The sequence below is a fragment of the Tursiops truncatus genome, chromosome 10 (genome assembly GCF_011762595.2).
Source record: "Tursiops truncatus isolate mTurTru1 chromosome 10, mTurTru1.mat.Y, whole genome shotgun sequence".
NCBI lineage: Eukaryota > Metazoa > Chordata > Mammalia > Artiodactyla > Delphinidae > Tursiops > Tursiops truncatus.
The window spans coordinates 2621051-2638981 of record NC_047043.1 but is presented as its reverse complement, the minus strand read 5'-3'; the positions used below and the strand labels follow the sequence as shown (position 1 = coordinate 2638981).

The window sequence follows — 17931 nt, the reverse complement described above, 5'->3', positions numbered from 1 at the left end:
AAAAGCAAATGAAAATAAGCCTAAACCAAATCAAACTGGTGGTATAACCGCACAGAGGAGAACGATTTCAAAAACCTTTAGAACAACACAGGTTTGTATACATCTTGAAATATATCCTAAGGACAAAACCATTACATTTTCAAACTGCATGCAGTACATTTAATACTGACAATCGCAGTGATAACTCTGCGTATGAAAGTTTCAAAATAACCTAAGTACCTGTGCTTATTAGGAACCAAGTTTTTCTACTGTAAAAGAGAAATACAAAGTCAAGAAAGTTAATAAAAACCCTGTAATCTCGAATTTGAATTGGCAAATCAGTAGGAACTCCTCCTTTCCAAAAACGTATGTATTTCCTAGTTTGGTCCACTGAAAAGGCCCACCAGTAATGGGCATCCCTAAGTGCCCTGTAGTCTCCAAGTGGCATTTCCTACCAAGTGGAACCAAGGATCCCTGGAATAAGTGATTCTGCTCTGGGGCAAGATACACACAAGGTGAGCCTATGACGTCTTACTGCCTTGGAACAGGAGTCAGCAAACTACAGACTGGGCCGAATTTGGCCCCTTGCTTGTTCCTGTATGGCCCTGACACGTGAACACCTCGTGAACTTCAGTCCATCAAGTGTTTTGGGAACGTGGCCATGCTCATCCATCTGTGCTGGCCCAGCCGCTCTGTACCACGAGAGCAGAGCTCAGTAGCTGGAACAGAGAAAAAAGTCTAAAATAATTACAAAAGCCTAAAATATTGGATATTTTACAGAAAGCCCCTGTCCCAGAAAGTAAAGCAGCCATGTTAAATAAATACTGCAGGGTTTGCCTCAAAAAGACACCAGAGACCCATTTACAAGGGGCTCCCTCCTCGTGTGAAGAGAGAGCAATCTAAGCTTCAAAAAGAAAATGGCAGCAGTGGACCCAAACAAGAGCATAATGACACCAGAGAGTAAAACCCAACAAAATACCCAAAACCTCGCTGCTCACCTCTGGAGGCTGCCAGGGCACCAGCTCTACGCTATGCTAAAAACTGGTCAATAGCGAAAATAATCAAGCATTTAACCTGCCTTTCCTGTACGAACTAGATTTTGGGGTAACCAAAGAATGGAAACCTCTTCTTTTACAGAATTAGAGCTAATAATTCAAAAGGAATGATATTTTGAAAATCACCACTTTGGAAACCCTGCCGCCCCCGATGAAATAATGGATCTAAGTAGGAACCATCGATGGCTGCTAAAAGCGTGAGGCAAACAGCTGAACAGAAACTTCAGTGGAATATCTTAGCTAAACACACCACCTCAGCGCCACTAAAAACAGCGGCAGCCACACCACACCTACGGGCCACCAGATGTGATATAGAAGTACATACCGCCAGGTAATGAAGCATTCCTGCCCAAAAAATTAAGCCGACACCTATTCAAGTCTCTAACGCTAACTACTAGTTTTCAAGAAATACGGAGAGCGGAAATAAATGACACAAGAACGTGGCCAGACAAAATCAGAGTAGAAAAGTTCACAGGACACAGGCCCTAGCACCTTCACAAGTAAAGGGGGGCGTCGGGGGGCGGGGGACAGACCACACCACAATGAGAAAACTATTAAAAAAGAGACTTCAGAGATGTATACCCCAAACATAATGCGTATCTTATTTGGATTTTGACTCAAACCAACCAACTTTAGACATCAGATATTTACAAATTATCAACTTTATCAAGTGTAAGTAATGTTTTTTAAAAGGTCCTTATCTAGCAGATACAAACTGAAGTATTCCCAGATGAAATCAAATCATGGCTGGGATGTGCCTGAAAATAGCCTAGCAAGCCAGAGCGAAGGCGGCGAGCACGCGCGTGGGGTTCAGGGCGACACTCAGGTCACGCCTGCTCACGGGGAGCAGTCACTGAGGCGCCCAGGGCCCTGCCGTCCTCTGCAGTTTGTTGCAGAAGCAGCATTCCTAGTCCCCCATCCCACCCCCATCCCCAAATAACCTCCCTCCTTAGGAAGTAACAGGGCTGCAAATTCAGAGAAAAGCATGGTTGAAACAAAACTGTAACTGACTCACCATTATTCTGCTCGACTGTCATGAGATTATGCTTGGCCTTGACTGAGGCCTCAAACGTATCAACGTTCTCCCGTTCATACTCCTTGACGTCGGCAGCGACGCGTTCCAGGACGTCCTCCGGGGAGGGAGAGCGGGTACGGGTGCTGCTCTGGGGGCTGCTGGGCTCAGATGGCGCGGACATGTTGCTGTCCTCAGCAAGGTATTTGTATTTCTGCGGTAACGACACAGAGTGTTACTGTCACAACATCTGGTGCTAAGAGGGCCTGAACTGAAAAGTTAAGTGTCAAGTAATGCTAAAAAAGTTTTAAAGGTATTGAAGTCTTAACTGAATTAGATCCACAATCCCTTATATGTAATTCCAAATCCACAAAACTCTGAAAGCTTTGCTATGTCTGGTGCACATTCATTAGGTGGCAAAACCTGCGCTGCAGAGATGTGATGCTCTGAACAGGCTCACCTTCCCCAGTGTGAACACGATACGCCTCACTCACTGCAAAACTCTCCTAGTGGCTGATAATGGGGTGCTGTGCTAGACCCCATTGATGGGGCAAAGGAATATACATATATGCACCATATTACCTTTCTAACATTCACATATTTCTGAGTTCTGAAGCACATCTGGCCCCAAAGGTTGGAGATAAGGGATTGTGGACCTGGGTAAGAACAAAAAAAGATTCAACCAAGTCTTTAGGGATATCAGTTTAATAACAGTTTCATCAGTGCCCCACAAAGGTAAGTTTCCTCTGGAATTCTAGTTATGCCCTATGTACTCAGGTGATTCAAATTCTTCCCCTCACTCTGAAATGCTGTGGTTGCTCTCTCTGTTTACACAAGCTGCTACGACTGTCCTTTCCTTGTCTGCTGTCCTCCTAACAGCACCCAAGTATGTTTCATATGTTCCAGAATTCTTCCTCTCAGCTCCATCACTCACCCCCATCACATGATGGTGAGAGAAGGCGCTTTACAGGGACCACCGTCCTCCAAGGCTGGAGTAGCCAGGCCTCATCTCAGGATGGCAGGGAGAACCGGCAGCCTTCCCAGGCAGCTCACCTTACCATTAGGCCTGAGTTTGACACCCTTTCCCACCCAATCCCTGCATCGCTCGGCTCTCAAGGAGTCTTACAATTATTGAGATGTTCCATTTAAACGTTCACAACTGCATTAGAAAATGTGCCATTTTATTAGGCATTAAAAAACCTTTCCCACATATTAACAGGCTATTTATAAGTTTGAGCTAAAGGAAATTCCTCCAATTTATACTCACTTATGAGGGTTTTCTTGTTCATCAACTTAAAAAAAAAAGAAAGCAAACTCCAAATTTTGTCTTATAAAAGAGGTTGATATCAGAATCCCATGTATAACAAAAAAGATTAACTGTTTCAATTTTATTAAGGAACCACCTTCCTTTCAAGACCTATTCAATTGCTACTATTGTCACTGCATTGTCAAAGTAAAAATCCTTAATTTTGTTACAATAGTGGTGAAGGAGTGTTGATCAACATGTTCCTGAAACCACGCACCTGAACAATGGCCTGCCTTTGTATTCTTCTCTGTTCTATCAAGGCTTCTTCATCTTCCTCCTCAACATCGAAGTCTTCAAGGCTTAGAAAAAATTACACACATCCGTGTAATTAACTTCAAACACAGAGACTCCAAAAGCATTACGTTTATACATTTTAAAAAAATAAAAGCTGGAAAATGTAGGTCATCGGTACATTGAGCAAAAATCTTAAGCCAGCCCACTCCATCCTTGCTTTCGAACTGTCCTGGTTTGGAATCCTGGCAAGTAACTTAACCTTCTGCGTCTCATTTTCCTCCTCACCTGTTTCATAGCACAAAGACTGGGAACAAAAGAAAGATGCCTAAGTTTAAAAGGCATCACTAGCTGTGCCTTGTAGTAAAGTCATTTCATCTCCGCAGCCCTCGTTTCCACACCTATACAACAAGAGGGGGGCTGGGATACACAAGTAAACTGCTACCTTTTCTGGGTCACAGAAGCCCTTGAGAGCTATAGATCCTTTCCCCACCCAAAATGCACAGGTAGACATTTGCACACAATCTGAAGGGAAAGTGGCTCTCCCTGCAAACACTGCCCCGAGCGGTTCAGATGGTCCCCCAAGAACCCCGCACTCTTCATGATCGCTCCTAGCGCAGCCCTTTCTACGACCTGCTGGGTGTTCACTGCAGAGGTGTAAGCGACCTGCACTTGGAAGGTACCAGGTCTGCGCAGGACACTTTCCCTCCACTCAGCCCTCTTCTCTCCCAGCTCCAACCAGGGCTCCTCAGCTCAAGCGCTGCTAACACTAGGACGGTTCTGTGCGGTGGGGCATATCCTATGCACCGGAGGACGCAGAACAGTGTCCCTGGCCTCCCGCTACTAGATGACAACTAAACAGGTCTTCAGGCATCACCAAAACATCCCAGGGAGGCAAAGCTCCCCCCGCTGAGAACCACTGCTCTGAATTCGTCTCACTTGTTTTTGAGATGTGCCATTTAGACAACGAAGTTTGCATTAAAAACTGTCCCCGCGAGTTTATTAGGCTGAACATTTCTGCATTTTCCACACTATAACAGGCACAGCAAGTGTGTACCGTTTACACAAAATGCAAAGTCTACACTTAGTAAAAAAAATCCCCCCACCAAAACTGGTAACTGAGATTGGCAGGATACCTCTATGGTTCCTAATGAAAATATAAAAGGAAAGGCTCGTGATAAAGTGACGGCCCATATTCACCCCAGCCAAACCCAAATTCAGACAACCATGACCTCTGTCACATAACCTATAAAACCTGCACAGAAGATGAACTTAAACAGGGTCAAATTAATGTATTTGCTTAAAATATTCAGAAGGAAATTAAAGATTTACAAGTCAAACAGTGTTTCTCTGATTTGGAAAAAGGAAATTATAGGAAAGTTCCGTTCTTACTTATCATCAGATGAAGATTCCTGCTCAACTTTCATTCCTTCAGAAAGACTTCCTTTAAATTTATCTTCCTTTACTTTGCTTCTGCTCCTACGTCTACGACCACCCCGTGACCGAGACCGCCTTCTCAGGCGTGATCTGCTCCTTCGACCTCTGTCCCTGTTTGAGGAGAAGAAGAAGACATATTTTAAAGGTCAATTAAAGCTGAGGAGGCTGTGAGTTTGCTGGGCGTAGGGGTAGTACAGGGACTCTCTGTACCTTTCAAAAGTTCAGCTCTGTTGTGAATCCAAAAGCGTTCTAAAAGTCAAGTCTTTAAAAACAGTTGAAATTTTTAAACAAAATTAACACACCATCAGTAAGATATGGATACCCAGCCTAACTGCCGACAACTAAACCACAGCTACTCTTCTTATCAACTACAAAGGGGCGCGAGGGAACTGTCGGGCCCTGCACCTCGATGGCAGCTGTGCAGCCACACATCTGTCGAAGCTCACAACTTTACAACAAAAAGGCTGAATTTTACTTTATGTAAATAACATATCTCGATAAACTTGATTTTTAAAAAGATCACTGCTGAATAAAGTACGGGAAAGACAAAGGTGACAGAAATTATACGTCTAGTTAATATGGCCCTCAGACATTGTTATAAATGCCCTGTTAACCAAACAGAAAGTGACCTCAGAGTGCAAGTATGAAGGTGGAAGTCTGTGTGAGACAGTGCTGTGGGGCCCCCAAGAGAAGGCTGTGAGTCTACAAAGGGCTGATAAACTACGTTCGTGTCACATCGGACCATGTTTATCTCAGATTTCTTCTGAAAACTTACTAAAACAACGTTAAAAGGAACAATGACAAAATCAAACCTTCAGTCAAAGACAATGTGAAGAGATGTGACAACAGATACCAATAAAAGCTTGAAACATGCAAAGTGGACAGAAAAGCAGCAGCAGATCAAATCTAAATCTTAGTCCAATAGGGACGCACAGGGTAAGTAAGAAACAAGTCAGGGCCTGCCACAAAGCCCCAGAAAGTCTCAAGATCTGGAGATACTGTATTCTCTGAAGGATGGAGTACAAGGGAGAAGCTAAAGAGAATTGGCTGAAATCCTTTAGGAACAGCGTGACTTGGTATATTCCCCTTTCTGACTCAGTGGAGAATGCCACCGGCCGCCCCTCCCCACACTATCACAGGAAACTTAATATTCACTTTACAGAGAGGTAGTGGTGGTTGTGAAAACTGGCCCACGGTACTGGAGGGCACTGCACTGGGAAGAGAAGGGTTAAGGGGGGACCCCACATTATTTAGGACCAGAACTCTACTGGCAGCCATGTCTTACTCTCCAGCAGATGAGGAGATTCTGGAAAACTCACAAGCCCAAAAGGAAAGATCTACAGTCACTGATACACTAATCCGCCACCAAACCACAAGTTCCAGGTTGTCCGAATGGAAGAAAGCTTCCATCTAGCGTTCTAAACCAGAATAGAAAAATAAATAAATAAACAGTCATCTGCGACTCTCCTGGCAGTCCAGTGGTTAGGACTCTGTACTTCCACGTCAGGGGGACCAGGTTCCATCCCTGGTCAGAGACCTAAGATCCTACTCTCATGGAGACGATAGGCAGATGAATCAGAATAGGCAGCAAGGGAGGATCCACCTGGTGGAGGAAAGTCCTCAAATGAAAAGGCAAACAAGCAGCCAAAGAAATCTGGGTAGAAACAATACACAGGGAAGAGGAGAGACTACAGAGAAGAAAAGCGCCACAAAATAGACTCATTATCATCTATGACATAAAGATGCTACTTCCATAAAATGAGAGTAAAATGTTATTAAAAAACAGCCAACAAGGTCTTGGAAATTTAAAAAATTATGAGTGTGCAGAAGGGAGAAAAACAAAATCAACAGAAAGGTAAGAAGGCAGATTGAGAAAGCTTCTCAAGACTGAAAGTAGAACAAAAGGACAAACATAAAAGATGAGCGAGAAACACATTCACAGAAAGAGAGACAAAATGAAAAGGCAGAGACTTCGTACCAGATGAAGGAACAAGATAAAACCCCAGAAGAACAACTAAATGAAGGAAAGATAGGCAACCATCCAGAAAAAGAATTCCGAATAATGACAGTGAAGATGATCCAGGATGCTGGAAAAAGAATGGAGGCAAAGATCGAGAAGATGCAAGAAATGTTTAACAAAGGCCTAGAAGAATTAAAGAACAAACAAACAGAGATGAACAATACAATACCTGAAATGAAAACTACACTAGAAGGAATCAATAGCAGAATAACTGAGGCAGAACAACGGATAAGTGACAAGGAAGACAGAATGGAGGAATTCACTGCTGTGGAACAGAATAAAGAAAAAAGAATGAAAAGAAATGAAGACAGCCTAAGAGACCTCTGGGATAACATTAAACACAACAACATTTGCATTATAGGGGTCCCAGAAGGAGAAGAGAGAGAGAAATGACCCGAGAAAATATCTGAAGAGGTTATAGTCAAAAATTTCCCTAACATGGGAAAGGAAATAGCCACCCAAGTCCAGGAAGCACAGAGTCCCAGGCAGGATAAACCCAAGGAGAAACAAACATTATTGAAATCAACAAGGGAAAAATGACAAATAACATACAAGGGAACTCTCATAAGGTTAACAGCTGATTTCTCAGCAGAAACTCTGCAAGCCAGAAGGGAGTAGCACGATATATTCAAAGTGATGAAAGGGAAGAACCTACGATCAATATTACTCTACCCAGCAAAGATCTCATTCAGATTCGATGGAGAAATCAAAAGCTTTACAGACAAGCAAAAGCTAAGAGAATTCAGCCTATCAAACCACCCCTACAACAAATGCTAAAGGAACTTCTCTAAGTGGGAAACACAAGAGAAGAAAAGGACCTACAAAAACAAACCCATAACAATTAAGAAAACGGTAATAGGAAGACAAATATCGATAATTACCTTAAACGTGAAAGGATTAAATGCTCCCACCAAAAGACACAGGCTCGCTGAATGGATACAAGAACAAGACCCTTATATATGCTGTCTACAAGAGACCCACTTCAGACCTAGGGACACAAACAGACTGAAAGTGAGGGGATGGAAAAAGATACTCCATGCAAATGGAATCAAATGAAAGCTGGAGTAGCAATACTCACATCAGATAAAACAGACTTAAAAATAAAGACTGTTACAAGAGACAAGGAAGGACACTACATAATGGTCAAGGGATCACTCCGAGAAAACAATTATAAATATTCACGCACCCAACATAGCAGCACCTCAATACATAAGACAACTGTTAATAGCTATAAAAGAGGAAATTGACAGTAACACAGTAATAGTGGGGGACTTAAACACCTCACTTACACCAATGGACAGATCATCCAGACAGAAAATTAATAAGGAAACACAAACTTTAAATGACACAAGAGACCAGATAGATTTAATTGATATTTAAAGGACATTCCATCCCAAAACAGCAGATTACACTTTCTTCTCAAGTGCACACAGAACATTCTCCAGGATTGATCAAAACTTGGGTCACAAATCAAACCTCAGTAAATTTAAGAAAATTGAAATCGCAACAAGCATCATTTCCGACCACAATGCTATGAGATTAGAAATCAATTACAGGGAAAAGAACGTAAAAAACACAAACACATGGAGGGTAAACAATACGCTACTAAATAACCAAGAGAGTCACTGAAAAAATCAAAGAGGAAGTCTAACAATACCTGGAGACTAATGACAATGAAAACACGACGATCCAAAACCTATGGGATGCAGCAAAAGCAGTTCTAAGAGGGAAATTTATAGTAATACAAGCCTACCTCAAGAAACAAGAAAAATCTCAAATAAACAATCTAACCTTGCACCTAAAGGAACTAGAGAAAGAAGAACAAACAAAACCCAAAGTTAGTAGAAGGAAAGAAATCATAAAGATCAGAGCAGAAATAAATGAAATAGAAACAAAGAAAACAATAGCAAAGATCAATAAAACTAAAAGCTGGTTCTTTGAGAAGATAAACAAAATTGATAAACCTTTAACCAGACTCATCAAGAAAAAGAGGAAGAGGACTCAAATCAATAAAATTAGAAATGAAAAGGAGAAGTTACAATGGACACCACAGAAATACAAAGCATCGTAAGAGACTACTACAAGCAACTCTATGCCAATAAAATGGACAACCTGGAAGAAATGGGCAAGTTCTTAGAAAGGTATAACCTTCTAAGAATGAACTAGGAAGAAACAGAAAATATGAACAGACCAATCACAAGTAATGAAATTGAAACTGTGATCAAAAATCTTCCAACAAACAAAAGTCCAGGACCAGATGGCTTCACAGGTGAATTCTATCAAACATTTAGAGAAGAGCTAACACCCATCCTTCTCAAACTCTTCCAAAAAACTGCGGAGGAAGGAACACTCCCAAACTCATTCTATGAGGCCACCATCACCCTGATACCAAAACCAGACAAAGAAACTACAAAAAAAAATATTACAGACCAAAATCACTGATGAATACAGATGCAAAAATCCTCAACAAAATACTAGCAAATGGAATCCAACAACACATTAAAAGGATCATACACCATGATCAAGTGGGATTTATCCTAGGGATGAAAGGATTCTTCAATATACGCAAATCAATCAATGTGATACACCATACTAACAAACTGAAGGAGAAAAACCATATGATCACCTCAATAGATACAGAAAAAGCTTCTGACAAAGTTCAACACCCATTTATGATAAAAACTCTGTAGAAAGTGGGCATAGAGGGAACCAACCTCAACATAATAAAGGCCATATATGACAAACCCACAGCAAACATCATTCTCAATGGTGAAAAACTGAAAGCATTTCCTCTAAGATCAGGAACAAGACAAGGATGTCCACTCTCACCACTATCATTCAACATAGTTTTGGAAGTCCTAGCCACGGCAATCAGAGAAGAAAAAGAAATAAAAAGAATACAAATTGGAAAAGAAGAAGTAAAATTGTCACTGTCTGCAGATGACATGATACTATACACAGATAATCCTAAAGATGCCACCAGAAAACTACTAGAGCTAATCAATGCATTTGGTAAAGTTGCAGGATACAAAATTAATGCACCGAAATCTCTTGCATTCCTATACACTAACAACTAAATATCAGAAAGAGAAATTAAGGAAACAATTCCATTCACCATTGCAACAAAAAGAATAAAATACCTAGGAATAAACCTACCTAAGGAGATAAAAGACCTGTACTCAGAAAACTATAAGACACTGATGAAAGGAATCAAAAATGACACAAACAGATGGAAACATATACCATGTTCTTGGATGGAAGAATCAATATTGCGAAAATTTCTACATTACCCAAAGCAATCGAGAGATTCAATGCAATCCCTATCAAATTACCAGTGGCACTTTTTACAGAACTAGAACAAAAAATCTTAAAATCTGTATGGAGACACAAAAGACCCCGAATAGCCAAAGCAGTCTTGAGGGAAAAACACGAGATGGAGGAATCAGACTATATTACAAAGCTACAGTAATCAAGACAATATGGTACTGGCACAGAAACAGAAATATAGATCAATGGAACAGGATATAAAGCCCAGAGATAAACCGACACACCTATGGTGAACTAATCAATGGCAAAGGAGGCAAGGATATACAATGCAGAAAAGACAGTCTCTTCAATAAGTGGTGCTGGGAAAACTGGACAGCTACATGTAAAAGAATGAAATTAGAACACTCCCTAACACCATACACAAAAATAAACTCAAAATGGATTAGAGACCTAAATGTAAGACCAGACACTATAAAACTCTTAGAGGAAAACATAAGCAAAACACTCTTTGACATAAATCACAGCAAGATCTTTTTTGATCCACCTCCTAGAGTAATGGGAATAAAAACAAAAATAAACAAATGGGACCTAATGAAACTTCAAGGCTTTTGCACAGCAAAGGAAACCATAAACAAAACGAAAAAACAACCCTCAGAATGGGAGAATATATTTGCAAACTAATCAACAAAGGATTAATCTCCAAAATATATAAAAAACTCATGCAGCTCAATATTAAAAAAACAAACAACCCAATCCAAAAATGGGCAGAAGACCTAAATAGACATTTCTCCAAAGACATACAGATGGCCGAGAAGCACGTGAAAAGCTGCTCAACATCACTAATTATTAGTGAAATGCAAATCAAAACTACAATGAAGTATCACCTCACACCAGTTAGAATGGGCATCATCAGAAAATCTACAAACAACAAATGCTGGAGAGGGTGTGGAGAAAAGGGAACCCTCTTGCACTGTTGGTGGGAATGTAAATTAATACAATCACTATGGAGAACAGTATGGAGGTTCCTTAAAAAACTAAAAATAGAATTACCATATGACCCAGCAATCCCACTACTGGGCATATACCCAAGAAAACCATAATTCAAAGACACGTGCACCCCAATGTTCATTGCAGCAGTACCTACAATAGCCAGGTCATGGAAGCAACCTAAATGTCCATCGACAGACGAATGGATAAAGAAGATGTGGTACATATATACAATGGAAATATTACTCAGCCATAAAAAATAATGAAATTGGGTCATTTATAGAGACGTGGATGGATCTAGAGACTGTCATACAGAGTGAAGTCAGAAAGAGATAAACAAATATCGTATATTAACGCATATATGTGGAACCTAGAAAAATGGTACAGATGAACTGGTCTGAAGGGCAGAAATAGAGACACATATGTAGAGAACAAACGTATGGACAACAGAGGGGAAAGCGGTGGGGGGCAGTGGTGGTGGAGTTTGGGAATGACATAAAAGAACCTGCTGTATAAAAATAAAATAAAATAAATTAAAAAAAAAAAAGATGAGAGAGGGGGAAGTCAGTGTAACAATTTATAAGGTCTAATTGGAAAAAATCCAGAAAATAATGGGGGAGAAAGCAAACAAAAACATGAGAAAATTTCCCAGTACAGGCAGCCATAATCTCCCTGCTTTAAAGGGCCTATCTAGTGCCCCGCAAAATAAGTGGAAAAGAAGGAGCTGCTCATCAAGGCATTATTACAGTGAAATTTCAGAACACAGGACATTTCTTATAAAAAGAGAAAGAAAAAAGCAAGTCCTATAACGCAACGCCCTCTTATCAGAGGAGGACTTCTGAATAGCAATAAGGGAAGCTAGAAATCAGTGGAATAACAGTTTAAAAATTCTTAAGAAAATGATCTCAAACTAGAATTCTATTCCTTGATAAATCAGCAATGAGAATAACAGGCATTTTTTAGAGACACAGTTCCCCAAAATTGTCCTTTATGTTCACTTTCCTCAAAAAGCTGTTGGAGATGCATTAGCAAACAAGGAGGTAAAGCAAGAAACTGGATACAGGAAACGGAATCACAAAGTCAGAGAAGAACAAGGGACTCTGGAAAAGGGAAGCAAATCCTACGCAAACTACCGTCAGCTTGGAGCCAGAAGGCTGGGAGCATGAGAGTCCTCTCTTCCCCTCTCCCACCGACTGCTTGCTCTGGAATGAACGGTATGTATACGATCACAATGATTACATTAACCTCGACCATGTCCATCTGCAAGAAATGTGATGAAACTGGGCAGAACAGAAACGTGTGAGGAACAGTATTAAAAAAACTAATGAAACCAAAACATATGGCAATAACTTAAAAAAATTTAGACAAACACACTATCAAGGCATTTCCACTTCTGAGAATCTAGTACACAAAAACATTCAAAGAGGGCTTCCCTGGTGGCGCAGTGGTTGAGAGTACACCTGCCGATGCAGGGGACGCAGGTTCGTGCCCCAGTCCGGGAAGATCCCACATGCTGTGGAGCGGCTGGGCCTGTGAGCCATGGCCGTTGAGCCTGCGCGTCCGGAGCCTGTGCTCCGCAACAGGGGAGGCCACAACAGTGAGGGGACCACATACCGCCAAAAAAAAAAAAAAAAAAAAAAAAATCAAAGATACATACATAAAGACTGGTTTCTACTGCTGTGAGTTAAAAGAGATCTTCACCCAAAGAGTCTTTCACGTCTACTGAGGACATCGTCTCCAAGTCGTGTTCTTAAGAGGACCAAATACAAGTTCACAGAAAAATAAATACAAAGCTGCAACTATGGAATGACAGGATACTTATTTATTACTGTGATCTAGCCTGCTAGTTAAAAGAAAAATCATAAGCCTAGTTCATTTAGTATTTATCTCTCTTTAAAACAGAGGAAAAAAAATGTCCTACTTAAAAAAAAAAAAAGATTGTGTTTTTAACGAACATGGATTTATATAAATTTGAAGGAAAACTCTATTAAAGAAAAATCAGTGTGTGTGAAACATCACACGTTGGTAATAGAAAACTATATGGCGTCACAGCTACAATTTTTCAGAGAAAACTGTTTGTTAAGAAAACCTACCAACTGAGCTTCAAAAACAGTCAGAATTTGACGGATCAAACGGGTATCTTTACCTTCTCCGAGGAGACCGGCTTCTTCTTCTGGGAGATCGGCTCCGTCTGAGGGGGGAGCGGGACCTCCTCCTAACAGGAGATCTACTGGCTCTTCTTCGGGCTGGAGACCACCTACTGATTGGGCTGGCATCTTTTGACCTTTCCCGCCTACTGAGGATGTCATCTCGAGGTCGTGTTCTTAAGGGGACCAAATACAAGTTCAAAGAAGAATAAATCAAATCAGAATAAATGAATTTCTTCTGCATGTAAAGAACACTTGAAGAAAGGGCACATTAACCTAAAGGTAGTAAACACAGATTAATAAGTTTTATAACAAAAATTCAGATGATCACAGTGACATCTGGTGTTACGGCAGACACACAATAGAAGGTCTATTTCCTCTGGTCTCACAATTTGAAGAATTATTAAAGATTATTCATATTGTTAAAGCCACTGATTTTAACTTCAGATAAACAAATAAAACTTGCCCAAGTGAGTAATAATATTCCATTCCCTTGGTTTGAATACTGTTTTCTTTTTAAATTTTTGACATTTTTGCAATTAAGAGCCTTATTTTTAATGTATCAGTTAAGAATAAAACCCCCCTTAAAAGTCAACATTAACCTCAGAAGAGGAAATACAGGTAAGAGTTTAGGGAAAAGGACAGTCCACCTAGTCATCGAAGTAAATATTGGTATAACTTATCTGGAAGGAAATGTGGCAGTTAACTTTCTAAAATGTAAATGTACATAATCTCAGACTGCAATTCCACTTCTATGAATCTATTCTAAAAGAAACGTAACACAGAACCAATGGATGTCTTTGCAAACAATCATGAAAAACTGGAACCAACCTCAACTTTCGTCAGTTTCAACAAGGGAATGGTTAAATATATTATGGTACATCTACGCTGTGAAATACCATGTTGCTATTCTTGATATATGAAGAATTAAAAACGATCCTTATGTATTGTCACAGAAGTGTTTCATGAAAAAAGAAAATCACTGTTAACATAAATAGTATGAATCCTATTTTTAAGAAAAAACGCATACATACAATTGTATGTGCATAGTAAAGGGGCTAGAAAGAGACAGTCTTCTTTGGAGTGGCAGCAGAGGAGGGATGGAAAAAGTGAATTTACAGGCTTCCAGCACGATTTAAATTTCTCTTTAATTAGCATGTATCTCTTCTGCAACTCAAAATAAAAATTTGTTTCAAATATTCAACTCTAGTCCTTGATAAACTCCTCCTCAGAATTTCCTTTTCAAACTGAAAGCAACAGAAAGAGAACAGGACCTTAAGAACGACATCAGATAACACCAGCAACACTGTCTCCACAGAGCTGCAGGCAGAGCCATTGCATTACACTGCTTAGAAGAGTCAACAGGATCTCTTAAGATACAGCACTTTGAAAATAGCATTCTTGAAGCTTCTCAAAACATAGGATGATTTATTTAAACTTCAAGGCCAGTTCAGATTTATACCCATACACAGGAAACATTAACATGCAACAGTAGATGCCTAGGAATTCAGAGTTATCTTTACATGGTATAAGCCGACACTCTTTTAGAAACTTGGTTGGTAATTTCTCATGTCTAATTACTGAATATAAAGACATTAAAAAATCAGTTTCTAAAGTAGCTTTTGGACTAATCTAAACAACACCCTCCCCTCTCCGCCAAAATCCCTTCTGTGCCTTTACTCATCAGTTCTATGACCCTAGGTAAGTTAGATAACCTCTCAATCTATTTTCTCAATTATAAATTAAGTATGACTTACTTCACTCTGTATTAAGTCAGAAAGAGAAAAACGAATACCGTATGCTAACAACTATATACGGAAACTAAAAAAGCAGTACTGATGAACCTAGTGGCAGGATAGGAATAAAGACGCAGATGTGGAGAACGGACTTGAGGACTCGGGGAGGGGGAAGGGCAAGCTGGGACGAAGTGAGAGAGTGGCATGGACATATATACACTACCAAACGTAAAATAGATAGCTAGTGGGAAGCAGCCGCATAGCACAGGGAGATCAGCTCGGTGCTCTGTGACCACCTAGAAGGGTGGGATAGGGAGGGTGGGAGGGAGGCTCGAGAGGGAGGGGATATGGGGATATATGTATACATATAGTTGATTCAATTTGTTGTACAGCAGAAACTAACACAACATTGTAAAGCAATTATACTCCAATAAAGATGTGAAAAAAAAATGATGACCAAAAAAAAATTAAGTATGAGGATCACTCCACTTCATGAGAGACAATCATGAGAACTTATGAGAAAAGAATTGATGGACCAAATGTATATGAAATATTTTCATTATTATTGATAAAAAATAAAATCACTTTACACTATTCTTCCTAAACTTAAGAGGTACTATTTATTTTTTTCAATGAGATTACAAGTATATGAATTAGTAACAGAAAAAAACTTCCAGTTTTAATTTAATTATATTTTGGGGACCAAAAAAGACAACTGTAGTTCCAATCATATTGTCAGAATTCAAAATCATGTCAATTCAAAAGAATGGACAGATCACAATCCTTAAACTGATACCTCCATTTTTTAAATTGTCAGCCCATACTGTTCAAAGAAGAATCCCTACTCTGGAACTATACAATCTCCTTACCCATAAAATGGGCACACATAGACTTATCAGCCAAATTACTTGGATTTAAAGGAGTGATTCTGCACGTCAAATACTAAATTAAGAACTTTTAAAATGTCAATAAAATTAAAAATCACCTAGAGTCAAGATACTGACAAAAAAGTGCAAAGATTAATATAGTTAGTGGACAGGGTTATACATAACACTATAAAACTCATTACCATCTCATTTTTATTGTCCACAAGTTCTAGTTTCTCCTCTGAAATCTGCTGCAATACAGCTTTGCAGTCAAGTTACCTTGGCGAAGAAAGGCGTCTCCGTTCAGGCTCCCTGCGTTTTCTTTCCAAGGATCGGCTCTTGGCTCTCCTACCAGGAGACAGAGTTCGAGAAGGTGACTTGCTTTGCTTAGACCTTCTATCATTTAAGAGTGGAGATCGACTTCTTCTTGACTTATCACGTTGTTTCGGAGACAAGCTTCTTCTTTTGGGACTACGACCAGGTCTTCTACTGGGGGACCTATTTTCTTTCCCAGAGGAAGCATCTTTAGAGGGAGATTTAATTGGCTTCTTCTCTTTATCAGTTTCAGACCTTTTCGATTTTCTCTCTTTGGACCGTGACCTTCTGTCTTTGGATTTACCTCTCAAGTCAATTGGGGATCTAGATTTTTTGCCTCGATCACGACTTCTACTTTCATTTATAATTGGGGATTTTTTCCTATCTTTTGACTTACTTTTATCTTCAATTTTCACCTTGTCATCGGCAGGAGATCTGGCCTTCCCAATCTTCTCTTGAGAGCGCCTTCTAAGGGTAGGAGACTTGGACTTTCTTGCCTGATCTTGAGACTTGCTTCGTTTGGAGGGACTTTTGGACTTTTTCCTCTCCTTTGACTTGCTCCTCGTCGCCTTCTCTTTAACTATTTCCACACCTCCCTTACTTTTCTTTTTATCAGACCTATGTCTAGTCCGTTCTTTGGATCTGCTTTTACTTCGTTTTTTTGTACTATTTTTATTGTCCATAAGTTCAAGTTTCCCCTTCGTACTTGAAGATCTAGTACTAGACCTATTTCCATTTCGTGCCTTTTCATGAATCTCCCCCTCCTCTTCAGAGCCAGACTCATAGCCTTGTAATATGAGCCCCATGCCAGACTGGACCTTTCCTTCCATTAACTCATTATCAAGTTCAGCTTTAATCAAGGCCCTCTGTTTCTCCAAGTCTTCCAGCAAAGCTAAATCATCAAGTTTAGTTCTTTTCGCTGGAGACATACCTTCTTTGTCAGAAGCATCAATAACCTCTTTTCTTTTGTGTTTCTTATGTTTATGCTTATGTTTATGTTTTTTATCCTTGTCTTCTTCTGAAGAATGTTTATGTTTCTTATGTTTACTTCTGTGTTTATGCTTCTTTTTTTTGTGACGACTGTGCTTATTTTGAGATTGGTCTTCCGATACTTCTCCATTTTCTTCATTTACACTCTTTTCAGAATTATCAGCATCTTCCATCCTATAAATGTATCAAACACATTTAAAAGTCACATCATTTATCAAGCATTCAGAATCATAACAAAATAATAGCAATGACAAAAAATACATCTCAATGGGATACAAGAAGTTAGTCACTGAAATATTTTATTTCAAAGGTATATGGCAAGAACTGAGTTGAACAGTGATTTAACTTTCATTTGTTTCTAATGGTTGAACTCAAATACCAAAAGTATTACAGGAAATACATAATGGGGGAGGTTAACATAATTATACTTAATAGAATAAGGAAGGGAATCCAAACCAGGTGCAACAAATTGTTAATGCTGACTTCCTTAAACAGTCACTCAAGTAACTTGGTTTTTAAACCAGCATTTCCCACACAACTCAACACTAAAGGAACCCCTCCTCCCATTTTCTTTTTCCGTAAA

The 17931-nt window shown here is 39.7% G+C and overlaps 1 protein-coding gene across 14 annotated transcripts in view; it reads right to left on the bottom strand.

Moving 5' to 3' along the window:
* PRP4K (pre-mRNA processing factor kinase PRP4K) overlaps window positions 1-17931 on the bottom strand; it is a 40746-nt gene that overhangs the window by 15842 nt on the left and 6973 nt on the right. For all 14 annotated transcript variants that reach the window (XM_073810269.1, XM_073810270.1, XM_073810271.1 and 11 more), the window contains 5 exons: window positions 16323-17522; window positions 13441-13617; window positions 4976-5131; window positions 3570-3651; window positions 2050-2260 (listed from right to left, as the gene is read on the bottom strand). In XM_073810269.1, coding sequence (XP_073666370.1) covers window positions 2050-2260; window positions 3570-3651; window positions 4976-5131; window positions 13441-13617; window positions 16323-17522 — 1826 coding nt within the window. The remainder of the gene's footprint in view (window positions 1-2049; window positions 2261-3569; window positions 3652-4975; window positions 5132-13440; window positions 13618-16322; window positions 17523-17931) is intronic.